Genomic DNA, 26,283 nt, shown 5'->3' with positions numbered 1-26,283 from the left:
AGGGTAATATTGGACAGCTGACTTATTCCTTTGGACATTTATGACTAATTGACGGGCACCTTAGTTAATAATATAGGTAGGGAACACACGTGGTAGGGAAGGGAATAGTTTCTTAACTGTAACTCCATTTCTCCAGCATTGGTATCTTTCATGGATTCACATGCTTAGAATATTCCCCGTCGACAGACTGGGAACCCTCGGTACACTTATAAAGCCGTTTCCCATAAGAAAACTTCTGACACTTTTGTGTCCTAGCTACGTCGTTTTTTGGGACCGCCCACGCATGCCCCACTAGGACGTAGCGGTATAAATGCCCCGCCCCCACGGCTCCGTTCAGATTTCGACCCCTCCAAAGCAGAATGGGGGGAAAACCTAGTTATAACAAGTAGATTGCATTCCGGGGAGGCCGGCGGGCACATGTGAATCCATGAAAGATACCAATGCTGGAGAAATGGAATTACAGGTAAGAAACTATTCCCTTCTCCAGCATTGGATCTTTCATGGATTCACATGCTTAGAATAGAATATACAGCAGTGATCCTGAAAAGGGGAGGTGTGAATGCAATCCGGCACCCTCCTAAGCATATGTATACCGAACCATGCTTACGTAAACTGCCACTTTATAAAATACGCAAAAGTACATGCACATATATATCTCTCTCTCTCTATATATATATATATATATATATATATATATATATATATATATATATATATATATATATATATATATATATAATATATATATATATGCTAAAATAAGTACAGACCCTTCCTGAAAAGGGCTTACCTTATTGAAACAGATGGCGTAAGACTGCTCTTCCCATTTGTATCTCGTCCGCATGCTGCCGTTCGAGGCAGTAATGGCGGGTAAACATGTGAGGCACTAACCATGCCGCGCCTGGCAAATGTCTGCCAGTGGGATTCCTGCACACAACGCCGTCAAAGACCAAGTTGCCCTCATGGAATGAGCTCTCGGACGCCCATGTAGCGGTTTCCCCGCTTTGGAATGACAGAAGGCAATCGTCGACGAGATCCATCGGGCCAGTCCCTGCTTTGAAATTGCTTTTCCTCTCGCCGATGGACCATATGCAATGAAGAGGTGCTGCGTAGATCTAAGTTGTTGGGACCGATGAAGGTCAAATTTTAGAGCTCTCTTCACGTCCAAGGTATGGAGGACTTTTTCCGCAGCCGATGAGGGGGTCGCGAAAAAGGTAGGCAGGACAATGGACGAGTGTTTATGATAAGCCATAGGAACTTTTGGAATGAAACGAGGATTAGTTGACAGAACAATTCTGAGAGTCGCCTAGCTGATGTTATAGCTATTAGAAAGGCCAATTTCCATGACAAGAACTTCATCGACGCTGTGGCCATTGGTTCAAAGGGTGCTTTCATTAACCCTGCTAGCACCACATTAAGACTCCAGGTTGGTGGAAAACGTTTGACCGACGAGAATGTTCGGAACAGACCCCTCATGAAGTGTTTCACCAGCCTGTCACTAAACAAGGGAAGACGACTGCCTCCTCCTCATGAACCTAGAGATGGCCGCCAGGTGTACCTTTATTGATGAAAAAATTAATCTGCTCTTCGCCAGGTGTAGCAGATACGGTAGAAGTTGCTCCGGAGTTACCCTTAGGGGTTGCACTCCCGGCTGTCCTTGACACCACGTACAGAACAGAACCTTCTTCACTTACACGCATACGACTTGTTGGTGGAAGGGGCCCGTGCTGCTTGCAGGATTCTCCGACAATCCGACGGAATGCTCAAGGCACCAAATTCGAAAAGTCAGGAGCCAAGCTGTGAGATTGAGACTGTCTGGATTGTGATGCCACACTGTTCCTTCGTCCGGGACAGGAGATTGGGAACCTTTGGGAACGGTATCGGTTGATCTATTGACAGGTGAAGCAGGTTGGAAAACAACGGCTGTCTCGGCCAACATGGTGCCAATAGGATGACCCGGCACCTGTATCTGCGTATCCACTGCAGAGTTCTCCTTATAAGAGGGAACGGAGGGAAGGCGTAGAGGAACTTGTCCGTCCACGGGATAGAGAACGCTTCCCCCAGAGAACCTTCCTGTGGCCATCTGCTGGCATACATCTTGCACTTCTTGTTCCTCTTCGCTGCGAAGAGATCCAGCGGAGGCTGTCCCCATTTCTCGAAGACCTTCGACAACTGAACGCTGTCTATCTCCCATTCGTGTATTTGGTCAATTTTTCTGCTGAGTGAGTCAGCTTGCTCGTTCCTTACTCCCGGGAGATGATGAGCTACGATGGATATATCGTGTTTCAGAGCTCAATGCCACACCTTCTGAGCCTCGGTGGAAAGGGTTCCGGACCGCGTGCCCCCTTGCTTCCTTAAGCAAAACATCACTGTTGTGTTGTCCATCAATATTCTCACTATGGACCCTCTGATGTGCTGCAGGATAGACTTCAAGTCCCAGCGCACTGCTCTCAGTTCCAGAACGTTGATGTGCAGGAGTGACTCCCTCCGGGACCAACAACCTTGCGTTTGTAGAGTGCCCATGTGTGCTCCTCAGCCTGTCAGAGATGCGTCCGTCACTATGGTTAGCTGAAACTCTGGCTCCTGTAGGGGTACCCCTCTGGATAGATTCTGAAAGCTCTGCCACCACTGAAGAGCTAGTAGGAGCTTGTCGTCGTCGACGGTCAGCTTGTCCGACCAGAGCCCTTGGGCCTGCGTCCACTGGTCCGCCAGAAACTCTTGAACCGGCCTCATGAACAGGCGGCAGTTGCCCACCAGAGGAATGCAGGATGCCATAGCACCCAGAATCGACACATATTTTCTCACTGATAGTCTGGTATTGATTCTCAGCCGACCTGCCAATCGATTGAGTTTGGCGATTCTGTCGAGGGATGGCTTCACTAACCCTGACTGGGTCTCGAATTGCGCGCCCAGGAACACCAAGCTTCTCGACGCGTCAACGAAGATTTCTCAAACTTTACCGCAAACCCCAGTCGTTGTAAGAGTTGCATGGTAGACTGCAAACTTGTGCGAGTCGACATAGGGGAGGACCCCCTCACCAACCTGTCGTTGAGATACGGGTACACATAAGGACCTTGCCTTCTCAGCCAGGCCGCCACTGGGGCCAAACATTTCGTGAACATTCTGGGAGAGGATTTCAGCCCAAAAGGAAGTACTGTGAACTGGTAGTGAGTCCGTCCTACCACAAACTTTAGGAACTTTGTGTCACCGATACATTGGTATGTGGAAGTATGCGTCCTTCAGGTCCAGAGACTCCAGAAAGTCCCCTTCCTGAACTGACCGGATCACTTCCTGGAGCGTGAGCATCTTCAATGTTAGGCTTTTCAACGTCTTGTTGAGATCGCGCAGGTCAAGAATGGGATGCCATTTTCCGTTTGGTTTTTTCACCGCGAAGTATCGGTAATAAACCCCTTGACCCTTCTGCGACGACGGAACCAATTCTATAGCACCTTTTTGTAGCATAAGTGCTACTTCCTGCTGCAACACGCTCAGATGGGGTTGAGCTACAAACGCCGGTGGAATGTGCGGAGGGTTGCTTTTGAATTGCAGGGAATGTCCGTATCTTATTGTGTCAAACACCCACTGATCCATTGTTATTTGCTCCCATTCGTCGATGCAGCACGATACTCTGCCTCCCAGAACGTTCCGATGCCCGTCATTGCTAGTCCTTGGTCTGCTTATCTCTCGTCGAAGACGAGTAACCCGTTCTCTTCCTGGGGGTCTGGTAGTCCTGGCGTCGTTTTGCCGCTTGAGAAGCCTGTCTGTATCCCTGGGAGGGGGTACGCCGGCCTACTGAAGGATCTGTCTCTCGATGCCGAGAATCTGGAGTTTCCCGATGCTCCCCTAAAGGGACAAAAGGACCTGAAACTTCGACCACTCTGGAGGGCTCCCAAGGAACGCGCCGTGTCCGAGTCCTCCTTCATGCCCTTCAGGGCCTCGCCCACCTTCTCGCCGAACAGAAGGTCTCCCTCAAAGGGAATATCGAGCACCTTGTATTGCACCTCTGGTCTAAAGTTGGTGCATTTTAGCCATGCTTGCCTTCGGAGAACCACACCGTTATTCACCTGTTTAAACCCTGATTCTGCGAGGTCCACCGCGATGTTTATGGCATGATTGGAGGCCTCTTCACCTTCCCTGACAAGTAACATTGCCGCCTTACGATGTTCTTCCGGAAGATGCTCCAGCATAGGTGCCAGTCGGTGCCACATCTCTCTGTCGTACCTGGCTACTATAGCCAGAGAGTTGGCCGCTTTCACTGTGGTTGCTCCTACCGACAGCACTTTTTTGCCAAAGGCATCCTGTCTTCTGGCCTCACTTTCCAGGGGGGGGTCGTGCACTTGTGCTAGGCCCTCGCCTTTCTCGCCGTCGCCGCTGACACCACCGAGGCAGGGGTTGGTTGGGAGGACAGACACTTGGGGGTAGCTTCTGGGGCCTTAAATCTTTTCTCCAGGCGACCTTTTATTGCGAGAAGGGGTGATGCATGGTCTGTAACCCCTCCTGCCACACATGATCCAGGATAGGTACCGAGAACACCGACCTCCTTCTCTAACCCATGTGGTCGAAAAGAAAGCAGTCCTTTTTCTCCTCTTCCTGGGCCAACCCGAATTCTGTACACGCTTTGGCCATCATGGCGTGAAATGACCCAATGTCGTCCGGGAGAGACGGCTGAGCCGGGCTTCTCAGGGTTTCTAATTCCACCTCAGACTCCCAGGTTGGATCCCTGGAGGGGGAAAGTGAGACATCCGATAAGGTTCTCCTGTCCGAGTCCGAATCTATCAGTTCTCCCTCCTTGTGGCGTGCAGCTGAGAGGTCTTTACCCGCTGGCACTGCCGTGTGGGTTGACAGAGGTGGCTGACGAGACGGGCCCGGTTCGTCGATGGCCGAACTGGCCGGAGTTGCTTGAGGTAGCGTCTCGTCCAGTGTCTTCAGCAAAGTTTGTAACGTGGATAAAACCCCCAGCGACAAGAGTGAATGCGGATTGAGAAGAGGGGTAGACCCCGGAATGCTGGATCCCCCGGAGAGAGGCCTGGTAATTCCTCGTAACCCGAGGTCTGCAGGGCCAGCTACTCTCACATCCTCATCTCCCGAGGACACCGACAAGGCCGCCTCTTGCTGCAGTAGGGTCTCTGGCAAAACAGGGTCGAATACTTCTGGTCGCCAGGCCTCTTGCGGAATCTCCGTCGACGAGGCTAAAGCTGGCCCCCGTCGTCACCATCTGCGGCCCAAGAATAGTTGAGACCAATTGTGTCCGTGGCAGAGAAGGGGCTGACGACTGCCCTGCCGTCAACGACGGTGGTGGTGGTCGTGTAGGTCCCTGAGGCATTCCTGCCTTTTCTGAACTTGACCTCCGCTTCTCGACTCGAGGTCGATCTATGGTGATCGCCCGAGGAGGATTTCAACTTTTCCTTTCTGTCTTTCTTCGTCGAAGATGAGGATGACAAGGCTTTCTTCGACGAGGACTCCTTAGAATGGCTTCTCAATGATTCCTTCTCCGCCGGTCATGAAAGGGGGTTCCGACAATGTCGAGCGGCACGGGGCCCCTGAAGATTTTGACGCTGAGGCCATGCGGCGCGTGGAGCCTACCTCCGAAGGCAGGTATGCCCCCGCTCCATCGTTTAACCGCCTCATACACCACCTTCAACCTCTTCTGGGAGAAGCCCTTACATATGTCGCCCCACTACTTTGGAGACAGTTGAAATCTAAAGGGAGCCGCAGGGGCGGGGCATTTATACTGCTACGTCCTAGTGGGGCATGCGTGGGCGGCCTCAAAAACGACAGATAGGACACAAAAGTGTCGGAAGTTTTCCTATGGGAAACGGCTTTATAAGTGTACCGAGGGTTCCCAGTCTGTCGACAGGGAATATTCTAAGCATGTGAATCCATGAAAGATCCAATGCTGGAGAAAGATAGGCTTTATCCTTTTTTCTTTAATAAAACACTTGGCACAATGTCCTCAGTGAGTCAGTGTCCTTCTCGCCACAGCATCCACCACACTTTAGTTGCCCACTACAAGTAATAAGTGGGTTTCCCACAACCCACCTTTGGTTCTGCTGTATGCTACTGTGTAAACAATGGATGCATTTTCCAGATAAAAATTGTGTGGACTGCAACTGTCAGAACAATCTCATTATCCAGTGAACTGCTTGTGAAGTCCTCATACTGAAATGAGCTGGACAAGGAAGAAGTCTTAAAAGGGATAATGCCTGGATTACTCTCGACTGTACGAAGGCAGATCCTAAAACCACTTTTGGCAGGTGCATGGTGTGATGAATCCTGTGTAGTCACCACTAATCACCAGGCTAAAATCTCATCCCATGTGTCCAGGGAATGGCAGCCGCTACTGGATTCCTGACCCTGGGTGTGGTATTTTGAGGGAGGATCACATGGGAGGAGATAGCTGTCGGGAGGATAAGTGGTGAACCCTGCAGGAAAGACACGGTATGGCCCTCTTCCATGTGAAGAAGACAACCTTATAATCCCTGATTTCTTGATGGCATACTGCCAGTATACCAATCCTTCTAATAATAAAACTCAAAGACCTCTTCATGCTAGACACTCTAGGCAGGATGCCAGCCACTCTTTATGTACAAGTGGTGTTCATATAACATCTTCTAGGTCTCACCATCTTGACCCGATTGCAAATCCAAAGAATTGTAACTTCTAATCTCAATCTCCAATGGACACCAAGTCCCAGAAAACCTATTTATTTTATTTATGTATTGTTCATTTGTTAGGCGCGTATACAGTAAGGTAATGCTGTTTCAAAATGCCCACAGGGCAACAGGGAGGGAACATGGGATTGTAAAACAACGAATACAGTGAAGATAAAGACGAACCTACTATGCCTTGTGAGTATGCAGAACATACAAGTGCAGCAAGAAGCAGGGAAGTGGGAGTGAGGTTAAGTGCTGGAACGTCCGTGCTCCTGGGTGAGCAGCAGATGAAGTGCATAGCATGGTTATTGATATGCGGCCTGGAGCCGCATTGGGTAGATAGTGCAAGCCTACAGGACGAAGGCCGGTGGGTGGCGAGGCAAGTGCTGCGAGGTAGGCAGAGGCTGGGGCGATTGGGAGGCCAGGACGCTGAGGGTACATAAGGGCCCTGATCACCAATCACAGCGACTGTGACATTAGCCGAGGAGGGAAGAAAGGAAGGAGCAGATGAAGAGGAGAGTCTTGAGGAGCTTCCAGAATATGAGTAAGTCCTGCTCAAGACGAAGAGGAAGGGTGAGGCTGTTCCATAGGAGGGAGCCAGATGAGCAAAGTGATCGGCCCCAGGCCCTCTGTATAGCAAAACGCTTTACACACAGAGTTGTTCCAGAGGACCCTAGAGGTCTAGAAAGAGAATATTTAGTAAGTGAAAGTTGCAAAGAGCGTGCTTCCAGGCCCAAGACAGCATTGTGGATGATGCACAGGGATTTGAATTTGATCCGTGTGGGAACCAGGAGTCAGTTGAACATTTTTAGGGCAGGAGAGATGCGGTCCCTGAGCTTAGGGCCAATTATAAGTCTTGTTGCTGCCCTATTCTGGATTAGCTGCAGGGGTTGCATAGTGGAATAAGGTAGATTCAGGAGAAGGCTATTGGAGTAGTAAAAACCTATAGTACTGGGACAAAGAAAAGGATAAAGGAGTTAATGTAAAGCAAGAAGCACACCGAGCTGAATGTGCATACTAGTTGTTGGGATTCCAGTCAGCTGTATGGGACATTTAAAAATGGTGTGCTTTTCAGAACAGAAGGGGAGAGATGCAGAGTGGGTGCAGTGGGAAGCAGAACCAGAGACAGACAAGTGGAGAGAGACCAGGAGCAGCGTGGCAGAAGGAGAGCAGAGACCGCAAAGGAGCCAGCGTTGAGGAGAAGGCTGGCAGGAGCGCGGTCACACTGCAGAGCCATCATTCTACCGGTAAGTGAGAGAAGCCGGCGGGAAGACCTAAGAGGTGTCTGCAGGGCGGGAAATGCTTTCCCAGAATTCGAACATTGCAGCAGCAATAAGCCAAAGGTCGGGGACGCCAAGAGATACCAGTGAGTCTGTCCTGGAGGGTTGGGAGGCCCAGGGGGTGTACCGACAGGAGTGCAGCAAATACCGAGATGTTTTGAATGTCCGTCAAGTAACGCTGAAATATTAAGTTTACGCAAGTCTCCATATGAGGGATGCCAATATGAGGAAAGATGGAGTAAACATCATAAAAAAGCAAACAAACATTTCTAGTTATGTAATTGAAAGGAAAGATGCATACAACTCTTCATATGTGAAAGGTCGATATGGGGAAGATTGGAACAAGCATTGCCAATGAACAATATTAATGAAGTTGAAAAGCAAAACTTCAACAAACCTCCATACAAGGGTTGCCGGTGTGGGGGAAGTTGGAACAAGTAATCACTGAAGCCAGTGGAGTATAAAACAGTGAAGTAGTAAGAACTGTGTTATACTCAAGAATGAAAGAATATTGAAAGACTGAGAGAAGACCTGGTGAAGGTGTTGCATCAGGCAGTGATCCTTTGGGGAAGGGGAGATACCTGGCAGGAGAGTATACCAGGGGATCTTCCGAACCTAGAGGACCCATTTTGGGGAGATACCTAGCGGGAGAGTACACCAAGGGATATTAAAGGCCCAGAAGGGGAATAACTGGCAGGGGAGTACACCAGGTAAACCAGAAAAGGTTTATAAACAGAAAAGACATTGTGAAATAGGTTCCTGGCAAGGGAGTATACCAGGATATTTTCTATTGCTGAGTGGAAGAGACAGTTTTTCCACCATACTTACAAAAATCATACACTGTTCTGAGGAGATACTCTGACATTCTTGAGAACATGTTGCACAAGAGAGACATTTCCACTACTCTTGGGGAATCAGTGTTTAGAAACGACAATGTTTTCATCATCCCTAAGAGAGTGCTAAACCCATCCTTGCTCAAGTTGCCAAGAGATACTTTGCCATCCCTTAAACATCTTTTGTTTGCGAAGAGGGATTTTCATCTTAAGGTGTGTACGATGAAAGAGACATTTCTACCATTCCTAAGGAACTGTTTGAACTGAACATTTTATACTTGAACCAATTCAGGCAAAGGGAACGATCCCCTAGATCCAAGGATTGTTCTGTTGGATTTATATACTTGGTTTTTGCACTTATTTTTCTAAGTTTAAAACAAAGGCATTTACCCAGCACATTTTGTTGTCCATTTTTATTGTGAGGGTCAGATATGTTTTGGACACAAGGACTGTTTGCTTAAGTTGGACAACGAGATGCAGACTGGTCCCTAGTTTTGATTTTCATTGGTAGGGAAACTCGTCTGAATTAGGATAGAGGACATTTTCCAAATCCTTTTATTTTAATAAAATGGCAAATGTGGAAAACAGTCAAACTTTGTCTGTCTCTCATTTCTGACTACTCACAATGGCGAGAGAAGAAGAAATAATAATTGTTAGTGTATGTTTGAATTAGCTGTGTTTGCAAGACATTTATACCACGTTCACATATAGAATTGTAGGGAGTGCATTTAGTGATAATGACTCTTTGCTTTTGCTGACTGGCAAGGTTAGTTCCAAAGCCAAATTATATTATATTAATCCAATACACCCCTATACAGCTGCAAAGTTACTAGCTAAGAAAGCCCACAGCCTAGAACAGAACACAATGTATTAATTGAACTTTCATACTTTTACTTTCGGATGCCCAACTGATGTCATACAATTTCCCAGAATATTCTTTTTTTACCACTAGATCATAATAAGAAACGATGGAAGCATTTTGAAAGGTGGAGTCGGGGGACGCCAATGAATTTCCTAACAGAACTCTAACAGTTTTGGATCGGTCACCCGCAGCACTGTGGCTATTCCATACAAGATTTCTAACATGATCTAACTTAAATTGAAGTTCTGTGTTTCTTTTACATGACATTACTTACCAGTAATCTCATTTAACTATGTTCTACTCTTCCTCGTCCCAGTACTGGAACCTATGAAACCCGACTGCCCCAGGTGTACATTTAAGGGTAGTGTACTTCCGGACTAGTTCAGGACTTGCTACCTAGGTAGGCTCATGAATATTGCCCATCTCTGAGGGTTGGAAACACAGTAAACCAAACACTTTATTTTGTGTGCATACCAATGTCCTGCCTGCCTCAGAGGGCAATACGCTTTATAGTATAAAGACTTGGATGAAGAAGAGTATGACTGTGTAATGAGTCCCGGTAAGTAACCAAACCAATAGTCAAATCCATTTACTTAATGAGAAGTCAATGGAAAACAAAATGTCCTTTAGTTGACAGAGGTGCAGAGTTGTGACCGTGGTAGGTTCTATCAAAGATGCGCACTTCACATCCTCTTAAACATCCTCAAAATAGCACTGTTGAACTCCTGGGTAGGACTGTATTGAATCTCAGTAGCTCCAGGGCGCACCATCTTTGCTAGCATCCCGTCTCTAAAACCTCTTCTTGACTTTCCATGCACATCATTCTTTATCACACACATCTGGTTAATTCCATCATTGCTTTACCTCGAGCTCCAGATCCTGAGGCTCTGCATCACAGAGGGGTATGACTGCGATCTTGGTAATTTTGTGTATTTCATGCTCTCCAGGAAGCTTGCCAATCACAGCTTTCTGACGGATTAAGAGCAGCCACCACGGGAGATCTGAGAGACAGAAAACTTGATCAGCACCATTTCCTCCAAATCTCACAGCAGGTGGCAATTAAAACATAATCTGACAACATTGGCTGCACGCATGTCAGGATAAACCACAGCATGTGGGTTTCAAAGACAGCTCAAGGTCAAAATCAAAATTAGCATACCAACTTAAAAGCATGAACAAGTTACCCTTGTAGAACCAAAGGCAAAGCATTTCTCTCAAAAGCCAGAGCATTCACCATTTCTGAATTCTGACAACTGTTCAGCATCTATCAGATGCATGCGCGTTACAGCTAATAGCTAAAGATCCGTGGGTTTAAAGAAGATAAATTAATTGCACTTTTAGAATACTTGATCACGAAAATGCAATTAATAAAAAAAATTTAAAAAAACGACCACACCCAAATAGTGGAAGGAAGAATAGTGTAGGACAGAGGGGTGTAGAGGGATATTTACAGGAAGGCCATACATGTAAGAGACACAAAAAACTATCGTGGCAAATCCAACGGGCCTCATTTTACAAATGGTGAGGGTAACATTTTTCTGTACAAGCCTGGCAGAACCAAAAAAAGCGTACCCTTCTACTTTTGTTGAGCCCCATTGTATTGATTCTGCAAATGCTTATTATAGTACATTTGCCCATTAAGAGAAATCCCAATGCTTCCACTTCATAATTTCTGCCATGTTGCTGACCTCCTCATTTACCTGTACCTAATTTCTGTTTTCATTTCTCTGAACACCCATTGTCCATGCCCCAGAAATCAGCAATCTCTCATTTGTTTAGCTATGAATTCCTTTTAGAATGAAGATATTGAACGTTCTACCTGAAAATCACATTATATTTTCACATACAATGGGTTGTGTGGAGAGAGGCGAGTGGATGGACAGTGTTGCGAGAACAACCACGGTCATCCTAACCCTCACCCCTGCAGGGGCTGGATTGGGGCTGAGTGGGGTGCACAGGGGACGTGACTTCGGAAATATGGTTGGCAGTCTTATTTTCCAGTACAAAAATAATTAACACAAAAATGTACATCTGAAAAGAAAAGTATTCTGAATTTGCAAAGTGTGTCACAGTCTGGTCCAGGGCTGGCTGCCAATCCTCAGTGACTAGCTAGATGCTGGCTTTCCTGGATCCTGCACCCTCGCCTATCCTTGGAATCTATCCAGGAAACACCTCAGTCTACTCCACATAGAGTAGGTACAGCTCTAGCTTCTCAAGGCTTTGGAGTTGGCGCCAGGAGCTCCCACTAGCTCTACTCCGTAGGCCTCTTATCCACATGTATTTATTGGTTATTTGTAATGCGCACTATACAGCACAAATTGTGTTTCAAGACGCATCAAGACAATGGGGGGGGAAGAAAGATGGTATTATACAAAAACAGAAACGTTCTTAAAAGATCTTGAAACATTCGGAAACGTGCAAGTGCTATAGCATGAGAGCAGGGGAGAGGGGGAGAAGGGGTAGTGCAGGGAGGGGGTCTAAGGGATGAAAACAAACAAACGATCCGACTAGGTCGGTAGACGATATAGAATGTGCGAGTGCTGGGACATGAAATGGGGGGGGTTAGGGGAAGGGAGGGGAAAGAGGTGTGAGGTATAAAATATGCAAAACAAGATCAAGAAGTGCAGGAAAGTAGGTAGGTAAACCGCAATTATGGAAAACCAGGCATGAAATTATAACAAGCAGGTAAGAGTGCCTGCAGAGTGGAAAAGCCTCACCTCATAGAATGAGGGGCTACATCGGGCATGCAGGCAGGAAAATAAGACAAGCAGGTAAGAATGCCTTCAGAGTGGAAAAGTCACATCGGGGGATGCAGGCAGGCAAATAAGCCTAAGAAACGACATTTGAGTGAGTGCACAAGTTTGGAAAACCCTCACCCTATGGTGCGGGGGGCTACATCACATTTGGAAGAAAAAAGGTAAGGTGCAACATTTGACTGCCAGCCTCAAGGTGAGGGGATACATCATGTAGGAAGGTACAGGTAGGTCTCATAGCTGAGGTCAGTAATGAGGGAAGATATATGCCCCAAGGTAGGACATTAAAGTCAGAGTCATAATTCCGCAGATAGAACAATAAAGTGTCATGTGCTGCCACGTACGTTAAGGGCGAAAAAAGAAGCAATACAGCCAGGCAGGAGGCATGGTGGAGGCTTAGCTCTGTGGGAGCATAAAGATTACAAAGTACGGTGGTGGTAAAAGAAGGAGGAGTTGGCGGTGTGTAGAGATGAAAATCCAGAGTGCCATAGAGTCGGAGCACTGCCCTCAGCAGCAGCAGCCGCAGCAGATACCTCAAGTGTGGCAGGGAACACCACTTGGTGCAGGGGAGTGTAGAGGGGGAACAAAGTAGGGCAAGTGAACAGCAGATAGGTGGAACAAAGCATACCCGGAAAAGACTTTATGGAGTGTGCGATGAGAAGATGCATGCTTGAGGAATGCACCAGGAATCGGATTGAAGATGAAAGGGCTGTGGCTGTCACATCAGCCAGGGCTGGGTAGGCCAGACAGGCGAGGGGCCTTGGTGTGAGCCTTAGTGTGGGGCCGGCTTAGCCTGCCGGCTCCCCAGGATTGGCCAAATGATGTTAGAGGCGGCCAATCGTAGCAGTTCAGTCAGGAACGGAAGCAAAAAGTATCAGGAAACAAAGGATTGGAAATTGTGGTGGCCATTTTTAAGAAGCCATGCAGCCATAGATATGTTCTAGCCCGGCAGGGCTTACCGTTTCAAGATGGTATGATGCAGGTGATCGTGGGGAGGTCATGCAGGCTGTTGGCAAGGGCATGGAAGATCGTGGTGGGAAGCCCTCACAGCCGACAGCCTAGGACTCAGACATAGTTCTGCCTCAGAAAGTTGACTTGGGACAATTCAGCGTCCTCGTTCCTGCATACTACATCCGTGAGCGTGAACACCTCCTCCTCATGGTCACTGCCTCCTTCATGTATCATGGTTATTCTGCAGTCTCCTCCTGATGTTACCAGCTATTCTAATTCATTATCATCACCTCTTAATATAACCTCATATTGATGTTATCACTGCTTTCAGACTAACTGCCCCCTCCAGCTATGCCCAAGTCCTCCAACGGTTCACCACCTCCTCCTAACGGTACCACCTTTTTCATACTCTTGACACCAGCTAGTAATATAACTATCTCCTCCAACTCTTTACCACCTCCTCCTTGCTCCTTCTCACCCTCTCACCACCAAAATCTTGTATCGTGCTCCAAACACTTCCAACCACCAGCCACCCAAGCGGCAACTAAACAGGTAGGGCTGGTTGTGTTTATACTGCGTTTCCTCTTCTCCCTGGGTGAGCCTTTCAATGAGTGTCTGCCCCTTGAGTGGTAACCGGGTGTGGGCTGGGAATAGCTGAATTCCCTGAGCCGCCTTGGGTCTGCTTTGGACTGGCGTGTGGATTTCAGTCTTGCTGCCCTTCACCGTGTACCTTGTGCGGAGAGTTCTGCCTCCACAGCATGTAAATTCGACATTGGAAACGGAATAAGTAAGTTATCCGTTTTGGAAATGTTCCGTATGCTCGAGAACCCTGGCACCCTGTACTTTCAGCAGAGGAAGTCTCTGCTGAGAGACAAGGCTTCTGCAACTTCAATTTAAATTTGATGCAATGCCTGGTTGCAAAGATGAGGGCTTGCAACATTGTAACAGCAGGACCCTATAATTCATCAAGTGTTGGTTTTAAGTAGTGAAATGATGTCCCCGATATTATGGATGCGGTTTTAAAAATGTTACAGAATTCCTATGTAGTGTCTAGTGAAGGGGAATTATCTTCCTTAAGGGGACAGAAGCTTCACGCGAGCTTGAACTCTGTTTACAAAGGGCTACACGCTATTGAGCTGCACTAGTTGACCGATGTATTCCAGAACCCCAGTTCTGTCCTGGGTTACAACAATGAGACTCGCCCCTGCCAAGTCAGCAGGAGAACGTCCCGGGCATCCCCATTCTGCCGCTGGGATCATCCACTGGCTCAGAGAGGTACCTGAACTACTGTGGATCACTCCACTGGTGATCCCTAGACAAGCAGGGACTTTGTCCCTGGCTGGAAGCAACCTTTAAAACAAATATTTAGAACACATATGCCGTTTCAGTGAATGTAACATTTACTCAGAAAAGAAACATAATAAAACATTACAAAAGAGTTGTGAATTTACCACTGGCAAGTAGCTATCTGCAACTTCAAAATATGCTTGTGTGTTTGCAGAAAGGTTGCTCTATGGTCAGGGGTGCAATGGGCCATTTGAAGTTACAAAGTGAGGAGAAAGAGGGGGCGGATTAAGTGACAGCAACCTGCCTTTGGTGAACTGGAAGTGGAATCCCCATACAGGAAGAAAGCCTCCTGAAGAGTGTTGTGAAGCATGTAACCATAAGAGAGGAGAATCTCAGATTCGAATGTGTGTCCAAGATCACAAGGCTGCACAGAAATAATGCATTCACTTTCCAGTACTGACTGGTTCAGTTTCTGCACTTGGTTACAACACAAGAGCTCAGGATATGCTGTTTGCCCAAGATCACAAAGCTGCACCGTAACATATCTCTCCAACTCCAGTACAGAAATAATGCTGGACTAATTGCTTTCTTCCCTATGGCTGGAACACAATATCTATGAACATACCTTTCGCTAAATATCACAAGAATGCTGTAGACTTAACCCCTTTCCCTTCCTTCTCTTCCTTTACTTAGCTATCCCGTGGAACACCAGACATCACAGTAGTCTGCTTGACACAGATCACACAGCTGTACTGTAATGAATCCTTCCATCTTCCATTTTCCTACCCATAGAGGAAAAGCACTCACAATGCACTCCTTGCCAAAGAACACTGTGTTGAAAGTGTGTAAATGTATGTATGTATGGGATTTATAAAGCGCAAACCTAGCTGGACAGCAACAGAGTGCAGTAACAAAGACTCTATGGCGAATCTATTGGCGCCCAGAAAAACACGCATAAATCCTCAGCACCACTGTCAAAACCAGCACAACCTGGGACTAAGGGAGCACTGATAAATGCCCGCTTCATGGTAGCCCACGCAACAGACATTGCAGACCTACTCTACAATGAAGACCTGGACTTCTTAGCTGTTACTGAATCCTGGCTACACACAACAGCAGGCCCTGCAATTATGCTAGCCATTCCAGATGACTATACTCTACTAAGACTTGATCGTACCACCTCTCGAGGCGTAGGTCTTGCCATTATAGCTAAAACTAAATTCTCCCTGACTATTGAGACACCTCCCAATGCAGGATCTTGTGAATCCTTAACTGCAAAACTAACCATATCTAACACACAATCCATCTCCATTAACCTTATTTACCGACCACCTAGCCCCCTAGGGTCATTTGAAGAAGACCTCACAAACATCCTATCCAATAATCTCAAGAACTCCTCACAAAGCATTTTATTAGGAGACCTTAACCTGGGTTTTAGTGACCCCACAGATGCTAATGCCATAACAATTAATAATACCTTAGAGGACCTGGGCTTTACCCAGAAGATCACGGAGCCTACTCATACCAAAGGTAGAACTCTGGACTGGCTAGCTGTGCACAGTTGCCCAGTCCTGATCTCCTCTATACTTCCACAGCCCTGGACAGATCACTAGTTGATCTCGTTTACCCTAGAGGCGACATCAGTGCAAATTGACAGTATAGCTCCAGCTGTCCAGACTAGAAATAAAAAGAACATTACCCCTGAAAATCTGATCCCACTGATCGCACCGACCTTGACCGCCATCCCGGACCACACAGATCCCGCTATGATGGTAGACATATACAACAAAGTCATGCTCTCATCTCTTGATGTCATAGCACCAATGCAACTGAAAAAGAGCAAACCTAGAAAACACATCAACTTGGTTTTCTCCCCATCTTAAAGCCCTCAGACAGGAAAAGCAACGCTACGCAAAAATCTGGAGATCACATCCCTCGGAAAAAAATAAGAATAACCTGAGTAGACTAGCCTCCCAATACAAAAAAGATATTATCCTGGCCAAACAAACGTCCTACAGCACCCGAATCCTACAAGCCAAATCTAACACCCGAGAGTTCTTTACTATACTAAAAGAGGTTGAATCTCCTGTCCAAGCGCCTGACTCGCGCCTCAAGGACAAAAACTGGTGCACGGGTATACAAAATGCCTTAGCCAACAAAATCTCCTCCCTCAAGACAAAGATAAACACCAAAAAAGATTCCCTTCTCTCTTCTACTAAGCCTAGTAGTCTCACCCCTAAAAAGACTCACCCTACTCAGACACCCCCATGCACACAATCCCCAATTTAACTTCCATAGAGTATCTACCAAAGAGGTAGAAGAACAAGTTACTTCTTACCTTGTAACGTTCTTTCGACGGGATGTTCCTCCGACGTATTCCTCATCTTAGATATCTCCTTCCAGCTCTGCTGGCCTCGGAAATTTTTTTCTCTAGAGGGCGCTGCGCGTCGACGTCCTCCGAGTCGATGTCCCTCGACAGCCGCCGTATCGACGTCGACGTCATCCTGCCTATAAAGGCCGCGCGCAGCGTCCGTTGCTCAGTTCCGTTTTGTAGCCCACAATAATACTTTCTGGACTAACTAATCACCCTGAAGGAGCGTAAGCTGCAACAACAAGGGAAGTAGAACTGCGGGGATGGATGGGAGGGTTGATGAGGAATACGTCGGAGGAACATCCCGTTGAAAGAACGTTACAAGGTAAGAAGTAACTTGTTCTTCGAAGGGATTGTGTCCTCCGACGTATTCCTCATCTTAGATAGGCTCCCATAGCAGTATTCTATTATCAGAGGAGGGAGTACTGACTTCACGCTGTCTTCTATTGATGAATAGAGTGCAGTACAGCCCTTCCAAACCTAGTCTCTTGACTGGAGGAGGAATCCAAATTGTAAAAACGTGTAAAGGTATGGACAGACGACCATGTAGCGGCCGCACATATGTCTTTAACCGGCACACCTCTTTTGAGGGCCGATAAACTGCAATACCTCTGGTCGAATGAGCCCTAAGGTTTTGAGGGGGCTCTTTCCCTGCCAGTTTATAACATTCCAGAATGGCTAGAATGATCCATCTGGAAATGGTCTGCTTAGTTATTGGTAACCCCAGCTTGTGACCTGCGTAACCTACAAACAGCTGGTCTGCCCGTCTTATCCTGGCTAGTCTACTGATGTAAAAACTTAAAGCCCTCCTAGGGTCTAGCCTGTGTAACCTCTCTTCCTCTTTCCCCGGGTGAGGAGGAGGATAGAAAGATGGTAGGATAATCTTCTGAGTGATATGGAATTCAGAAACCACCTTTGGGAGGAAATTAGGCTTCACTTGCAGGACAACTTTGTCTTTGTGAAATATTGTGTGGGGGGGTTTACAAGAAAGAGCTTGTAATTCGCTCACCCTTCTAGCAGATGTAAGTGCTATTAATAAAACAGTTTTAAGGGTAAGGAATCTTAACGAACAAGAATGGAGAGGTTCGAAAGGTGTACCCATCAGGAAAGTTAGTACTAAGTTTAAATCCCATAGGGGAATTTGGAATGGTCTTGGGGGATAAACATTGGTTAACCCCTTTAGAAACTGTATTACCAAGGGTAATTTGAAATAGGATGGTTCTTCCGCAGTACGCTTAAAGATGGATAGCGCTGCGAGATAGCCCTTAATGGTGCCAACTTGAAGGCCTGAATTTGCCAAATATAGTAGGAAGGACAAAACCATTGGTGTACCACATGAAAAAGGGTCGATATTCTGTTCTCTACACCAGCTGCAAAATCTGTTCCAACGGCAGCGGTATAAAGACTTTGTTGCTGGCCTCCTTGCCGAAAGCAACACCTCCATAACATCATCAGGGAGGTCCTAATCCTTGTACCTCAGCCTTTCAGAAGCCAAGCGTGAAGGTTGAGGGTTTTGATGTCTGGATGGAGAACCTGACCTCCCATCTGTGAGAGTAGGTTCTCTCTGAGTGGAAGTCGAATTGGAGGGCAGATGGACAAGTCTAGAAGGTCCGGGTACCACGTTCTCCTGGCCCAATTAGGATCATGGTTCTCCGGAATCTTCTCAACCTCCTGATCATTTGAGGAATGACAGGGACCGGTGGGAACGCGTACAGAAGCGGAAACTCCCAGTCCACTATGAACGCGTCTCCCAGAGCTCCTCTCGGGGGAAATTCCCTTGAGCAGAACAGGTCGCATTTCCTGTTTAGGCTGGTGGCGAACAGATCTACCTGAGGGGTTCCCCAAAGGGCAAAGATCTCTTGAAGGACTTCCTGAGCTAGCTCCCACTCGTGGGAGACTGTTCTGCCTACTCAGAGCGTCCGCTGTCAAGTTCTTCTCTCCGGCTAGGTGAACTGCCGACAGAGAGATTCCTTCTTGGATTGCCCAAAACCAGAGCTGCATCGCCTCTGTGCACAGGGGTAGTGATCCTACGCCTCCTCTTTTGTTGAGGTAATGCATGGCCACCGTGTTGTCCGTCATTATCAGGACATTCTTCCCTTATACAGCTGGCAGGAACGCCTTCAGCGCAAGTCTGATGGCTCTCAGCTCTAACAGGTTGAGATGTAGGCTGGACTCCGATGGAGACCAACGACCGCTGATGGTCAAGTCGTTGGCGTGGGCTCCCCACCCCGTGAGTGAGGCATCCGTGACTACTGTTATCTCCGGCCAGGGTTGCCAAAACTGTTCTCCTTTCAGAATGTTCTCCTGACAGGCCCACCACTGAAGGTCTCGAGCCACCCTGCCGGGAACCTGAAGAAGATCTGTCATTCTCCCTGAGAATTGTGACCACTGAGTCCTCAGTGCCCACTGGAGGGATCTCATTCTCAGGCGAGCCTCTGGCACTAGGAAAATGCAGGATGCCATGAGGCCTAGCAACCTCAAAAAGTCGAAGGCTGGGAGACGTTGGGCATGTTGGAACTTGGTAACCATCTGTAGAATATCTTGAGCCCTCACCTCTGGTGGCGAGGCTTTTCCCAGGGAAGTGTCCAGGATCGCTCCTATGAACTGGAGTCTCTGCGATGGTATCATTTGTGACTTCTTTAAATTGAGGGAGAAGCCCAGTCTGTGAAGGAAGTGGCACACGTGATTTAGCTGGATCTGAGCTTGTTCCGGAGAAACAGCCCTGATCAACCAATCGTCCAGGTAGGGGAACCTACGTGAATCCCTTCCCTCCTTAGACTTGCAGCCACTACCGACATTAACTTGGTGAAGACCCTCGGGGCGGAGGTCAGCCCAAATGGCAGCACTCGAAATTGATAGTGAGAGTTGCCAATTGCGAACCTCAGGTATTTCCTGTGTTTGAGATGGATAGGCACATGGAAATAAGCGTCCTGAAGGTCCAGAGATACCAACCAGTCCTGGAACTGAAGGGCCTGGAGGATCTGAGAAAGAGTGACCATCTTGAATTTGTCTTTTCTGAGGAATTTGTTCAATTCTCGCAAGTCCAAGATGGGTCTAGGTCCTCCGTCTTTCTTTGGAATGAGAAAGTAAGGGGAGTACCAGCCCTTGTTCCTCTCCGCTACAGGTACCGGTTCTATGGCACCTTTCTCTAGCAGGTCCCAAATTTCCTGCAAGAGGAGCGGATCTGGAGCTTTGTGAGAGCTGATCCCCGGTGGATGACTCGGAGGTATACGTAGGAAAGGCAGGCAGTAACCTTGGGCAACTGTTTCCAATGCCCAAGCATCTGACGTGATAGCCTGCCATACCGCCAGATGTTGAGTCAACCTGCCTCCTACAGGTGTCCTGTGAGGGAAGTCCTCAGAGTGGTTTTGGGGCAGCTGATGCAGATGCCGATGGTAAAGAGGTACCTGCTGTTGCTGCGGCTTTTGAATATCTACCCCGTCCACCTCGGGTAGTTCTTCTTTGTCCCCTTTGAGCCGGTCGTCCTCTACCTCTTCCGAATGCGGAGTAGAAGCGAAAGGACTTGCCCCTCGCAGAGGTTCCTGTGGGACGAAAAGGAGTCTGACGGATTGCAGCTCCTAGGGATTTTGCTGCTGCTTTTGAAGTTTGCAGTTTCTCTAAACTGTCATCCGCCTTTTTCCCGAACAAAGAAGAGCCATCGAATGGCATGTTCAAGAGCCTGGCTTGCACATCTGGGGCAAAACCAGACTTTCTCAACCAAGCGAATCTCCTGGTTGATGTACTTGCTGCCATTGCTCTGCTGATACTGTCAGCCGAATCAATGCCCGTCTGGAGGGATTCGCACATAGCGTCTTTACCGTCCTGTATAATATTCAGGAACGCATCCCTTTCTTCTCCCTCCGGGATGCAGTCAGCCGCTGTAGATTTTAACGCCGTGCTACATGTTGAAAAGACTTTCTTTGCCATAGCATCATATTTTTTATCGTCCCTGTCCTGTGGGACAATAGGATAAGCCGTCTTGACATCGGTAGAGGATGCTGCCTGTACCACCAGACTTTCTGGGGATGGGTGTTTAGACAAAAACTCTGGGTCTGTAGAAGATACCATGTACTTTGTAGACAGTTTTTTATTTACTGCTGGTACTACATCTGGGGTTTCCCAGTTTGTCATGATCTTTCTCTGAAGAGCTTTATGAAAAGGCACCACAGGATCCTCCTGTGGGCCTTTGTCAAGAATATCCGTGAGGTCATCTTGTTGAAAAGATTGTGAAGGTGCAGACCACCCCATGAACTCTGTGATCCTGGCCATTAAGGCTCTATAGGGGGTTTCAGCATGCTCCCCCGGGTCTGGTTTAGCAAACTCCACCTCAGGGGAAGTGTCTAACCCACTTGCCTCATGTAAGGAATCATGAAGATCCTTTAACCTGCGCTTTTCAGAGGGAAATTCCTCTCTAATTGGGGTTACAGGTCCCTGCAACTCAAATGTGTCTTCCTGTTCAGACAATTCACCCTCTTCCAAAATTGAGGATATAGTTTTCAATTGTTCTGAACTCAAAGGGAGTAAATCCCATTTCCAAGGCAGAGGGTGCCGAACTTGTCATTATCGGCCTCGAAAACTTCGATGTCGTCGACATCGAAGGCTTCGAGCGTGGCGTCGAAAACAAAGGCGGAGGCCTCGAAGACCTCGACAGAATTGGAATTCTACTCGACAATCTCAAAGCCATCGACGTCGAGGACCTGGGGATAGTCACTGGGTGTGTCGTAACCGTGACTTTTCTTGGCGTCGACGCCGGTGTCGAAGCTGGCGTCGAGTCGACAGACCCGTGTGTCGAAGGTCCCTTCGACAACGGCGTCGAAGACATCGACCTCGACGGAACCCTCGTCGACGGCACCTTCGAGGAAGGTTTGGAGGTCATAGTCCTACTCGAGGGTTCGAGATGCGCTCGAGAGGTTTCCTTCGCCGGGTACTGCGACTCGCAGCGTTTTAGACTTTCGGGTCTTTCAACCCGTGCATCGCTCTCGGCAGTCTTCGAGGGGGTCGAGGCCGCTTTCTCGAAGACGCTCATCATATTTTTGCGGAATTCCTCCCATTCAGCCCGGGAACTATGTTTCGTGGGGCAAGGGATTCTTTTTGGTGAAACAGAGTGGAGGAAGACGGAGAAGGGGATCTTCGACGTCTCCTCTTCGAGTGCTTCGATCTCGAGGAGTGATGAGACCCACTCCGAGACCTGGAGCGCAAATGGTGACGAGGAGACGAATGTCTCGACTTCGTCGACGAAGAAGAAGCTTTAAAAGTCTTACCTTTCCTCCATCTTCCCCCTACGCTCCTTCAGCGCCTTAGCTGTCATGGACATACAGTCCTCGCATTCCGAACAATGGTGTTCAGCTCCCAAACACCACAGACAAACTCTGTGAGGGTCAGTCAACGACATCTTTTTCCCACAATCTCGACATTTCTTGAAGCCGGATCGAGGAGTTGTCGGTTCCGACGAGGAAGCCATCGAGTACGGATCGAATGACTCAAGGTAAATAGGATTAATCTAAGAACTGAGCAACGGTATTCCGAGGCACTGAGTAAGCGCGGAAAAACGGAACTGAGCAAGGACGCTGCGCGCGGCCTTTATAGGCAGGACGACGTCGACGTCGATACGGCGGCTGTCGAGGGACATCGACTCGGAGGATGTCGACGCCCAGCGCCCTTCAGAGAAAAATTTTTCCGAGGCCAGCAGAGCTGGAAGGAGATATCTAAGATGAGGAATACGTCGGAGGACACAATCCCTTCGAAAAGGTCATTCTCACTCTCAAACCATCGAACTGCCATGGGGACCCATGTCCTGCACGATTGATCTAGGATGCGGCTCGTGATCTCGCACCATTTATTACCAAACTAATAAATGCGTCATTCACATCAGGCACCGTACCTAACAATTTGAAACAATCATGGGTCCTCCCCTTGCTCAAAAAACCGAATCTAGACCCTTCTACTCCCACTAATTACCACCCCATCACCACAGTTCTGTTCCTTCTCAAAATCATCCACAAAGTAGCATACCAACAAATCCAACACCACCTCGAGCACTTCCAGCTCTTAGGAGTCAGACAATCGGGCTTCAGGCCTCAACATGGTACCGAAACCGCACTCATAGACCTTAAGGCACAGCTAGAGCTGAGAGATCAGGGTATGACTGCACTACTGCTACTTCTTTATCTCTCAGCTGCCTTCGACCTGGTCGACCATGAGATCTTATGTGATCACCTTCAAAAAGCAGCCCATTTCTCTCAAGAGGCTACTGATTGGATCCAATCCTTTCTTAATAACCGCACAATGAGAGTCTTCTCCCTACTAGCAGTAGCCGACCCAACGCCCATCACCTGTGGCGTGCCCCAGGGATCATGCGTTTCCCCGACACTGTACAACATTTTCACGAAGCCCCTTTTTGATGATCTAGATGGTCTGGGTATCACCTACACCAATTATGCTGATGATACCCAGATCCTCATCCCGCTGACGGGGGATGACAAGGATTTGGCCTTCGTCAATAGAGTGTACCTCATCATTCAGGCATGGATGGCCTCACACGGTCTATGCCTGAATGATGACAAAACAGTACTCCTCATTCTAGGATCGCCACATAATCTTAGCAAATTGGACCAAAATTACTCCTCCTTCGTAATTGACAACAATAAGATCACGGTAGCCAAGGAGGTCAAAACCCTCGGCTTCTACCTAGACTCTATCCTCACCTTCAAAAAACAAGTTAATGCTATGGCATCCGCCACATCCTACACATGCAAACTCATCAGAGCAGCTAAACCTTTTCTCTCTCCATCCAATTGCATCACACTAGCCAGGGCATTGATCCTGTCCAAGCTGGACTATTGCAACGTACTATATGTAGGCTGCAACAAATATATTACTAACAAAATACAGATCCTTCAAAATAATGCCCTAAGAGTGGCCCTCAGTATCCCGAAGAAAGCCCACATTTCTGACTCTAGAAGATCTGTCAATTGGCTATCCAATAAAGACAAAATATTCCTCAAATCGGTTTCCCTGACTCACAAATGTCTCCACCAAGCAGCTCCTCAATACCTTATCACTAGATTCACCAGACCTACTTCCTCTCGCCCCTCCAGAATGGCCAACTCTAATCTCCTTTTGGTGCCCAGGTTCAAATGTACAATGTCTGGTGTTCCGGTAAAAGCAGCACAATTGTGGAACTCCCTTCCTCCTACTTGCAGGGAGGACCTTCCCTACCGCCAATTCAGATCTAAGACCATCTATTGGCTCAAGGCTCACGACACATAACGACCGCCTGCTCTCTTGCTGCCCTGATGCCCCACACCACTAGGTTTGTAAATATGTACATTTAGGTTGTCATCTGCTTGGCGTAAATATCTTTCATGAGACAACCAGCATCTTGTATATAATATTGCTTATCGCTATAATTTATGCCTCCTCTGCGTGCATTGTTTCTAGTTTACGCGTTCAGCACTGTAACCATAGCTGGACCGCGTACCTATGTTTGTAACCAAGCTTTGCAATCCTCTTTATGCCTCTGCGCCTTGCTACCTCTCGGTTAGGTGCGCAATATAAATAAATAAAATTAAATACAAATACAAATTTGGTTTGTGTCTCTTTGCTCTCATAGGCTTCACTTCTCTTTACGTCATAGAATTCTATTTCTCTTATTTGAGTATTTTCCCCCTCGGATTTACTTTATTCTCCAGCCTTTAAAGTACTTGGTATTTTCCCTTCTTCCCAGAGTACTTGTACCTCCAATTCATTAGTCTCTGATTCAATCTTAGAGAAGGTGTTTTTTCTCAGAATATTACAGTTCCACTTTATTAACTTTATAATTTCTAGCTGTGGATACCATTCTGTGTGCAGCGATTAAATAGGCTGAGTCAATGCAATGGTGACAGATTGTGCAGGGGTGAATTCTGGCGACAATTTGCAGAGGATTCGCGCCTTTGTGTTGAATGAATATTTCCAGGGTGACCATGTTAGAGCCCCGATGTGGCACACAGGCCAATCTAGCTCAACCATCGACTTTATCTTTGTCTCTGGCAGTTTGTTGGACAAATGCATCTCTTGATATTGAGGCAACGGATCTTAGTGATCACAATATGCTTATTGCTAGAATTATGTGCACCAAAAAAAAAAAAGAAATAAGAAATACAATGTACCAACGCAATTTGAATGTACACTGCGCTGGCAAGAGGGTCAAATGGAATGGCCATACAATTTGGGTCACTAATAGTGAACTCAGGCAAGTAATGATCAATACTAACATGGAGCAATGGTTGAAATGTTAACGGTCAGGAATATGGCTTCCTTGTTAGATATGCTTTGCGGGAAACTGCCACAATGTCTTTTCTCTATACCATTTAAGAAGCGTAATCAAAGAATGGATGGGATATTGGCTGAAAGATAAACTCAGGAAGCTCAATTAACCACAGGCATCAGTTATTTCAACAAGATGGAGAAATAATGCTATCCATGTTGTTGAAAAACCAAAATTCGAATTTCTGGGTGCTAGTTAATAGGTTAGAGCTGAATCAATAAAATGTGCAAGCTATACCAATACTGGAGGAGGCATGGTCGAATCTTTTCGCTGAACTGTATGGATATAAAGAAAGTAATGCAACATAGGTGCGATCAAAAAAGGATAGTCTGGTAATTAAAATTCACGGTGGATATAGAAAGAGCCATTAGGAAGAGCCAGAGAGCCGGGGCACCGAATCAGCTTGTGAATTAACTGTTTAAAAGGGACCCGAAAGATGTGGGCAGGGGCTCTATCCTTACTGTTTTCTGATATAATGGAAAAAAAAACAGACACTGGTATCATGGAAAACGGCCTGGATCATCCCAATTTATAAGAAAGGCAGCCGAATAGAGCCGCTTAATTATCGCCTAATAGCGATTTGGATGTGGAAGCCTGGGTTAACCAAAAGGGCTTCCGAAAAATAAATCAAACAGGCTTCAGAAGGGGGATCAGGACTGATTGCAAAGGGCTCATAATGTCATGCATACAAAGATCTACCTTTCAAAAGAATGCAACTCATTCATTCATTGCATCATTAGATCTTTTTTTAATTTTTTTTCATTGTGTTTGGTTATAATCCATAAACGTAATATAGACAAACCTTTACAATATGCAATGCATCATTAGATCTATGGCCGATGACATGGTAGATAGAAACATGCTGTGGTCCAAATGAGATATATAGGGAATTGATCAGGGCTCATTAAGCATATTAGTTGGGGAGGAAGGATAGCTCAAGGGCCACCTGTCTGTCTTTGAAGCAAGTCCACGCAGCGCAACAGTG

At 47.1% G+C, this 26,283-nt stretch overlaps 1 protein-coding gene across 4 annotated transcripts in view; it reads right to left on the bottom strand.

The window, feature by feature from the left end:
- The window catches only part of INPP5F (inositol polyphosphate-5-phosphatase F), a 2,244,937-nt gene that overhangs the window by 1,645,555 nt on the left and 573,099 nt on the right, over positions 1-26,283 (bottom strand). For all 4 annotated transcript variants that reach the window (XR_011268751.1, XM_069611942.1, XM_069611943.1 and 1 more), the window contains exon 4: positions 10,493-10,629. Coding sequence is in view for 3 of the 4 variants with exons in the window: in XM_069611942.1 (XP_069468043.1) it covers positions 10,493-10,629 (137 nt within the window). In the remaining variant the exon portion in view is untranslated. The remainder of the gene's footprint in view (positions 1-10,492; positions 10,630-26,283) is intronic.

The sequence above is a fragment of the Ambystoma mexicanum genome, chromosome 8 (assembly GCF_040938575.1).
Source record: "Ambystoma mexicanum isolate Mex_15411 chromosome 8, UKY_AmexF1_1, whole genome shotgun sequence".
Lineage (NCBI taxonomy): Eukaryota > Metazoa > Chordata > Amphibia > Caudata > Ambystomatidae > Ambystoma > Ambystoma mexicanum.
This window is presented reverse-complemented; position numbering and strand designations above follow the sequence as displayed.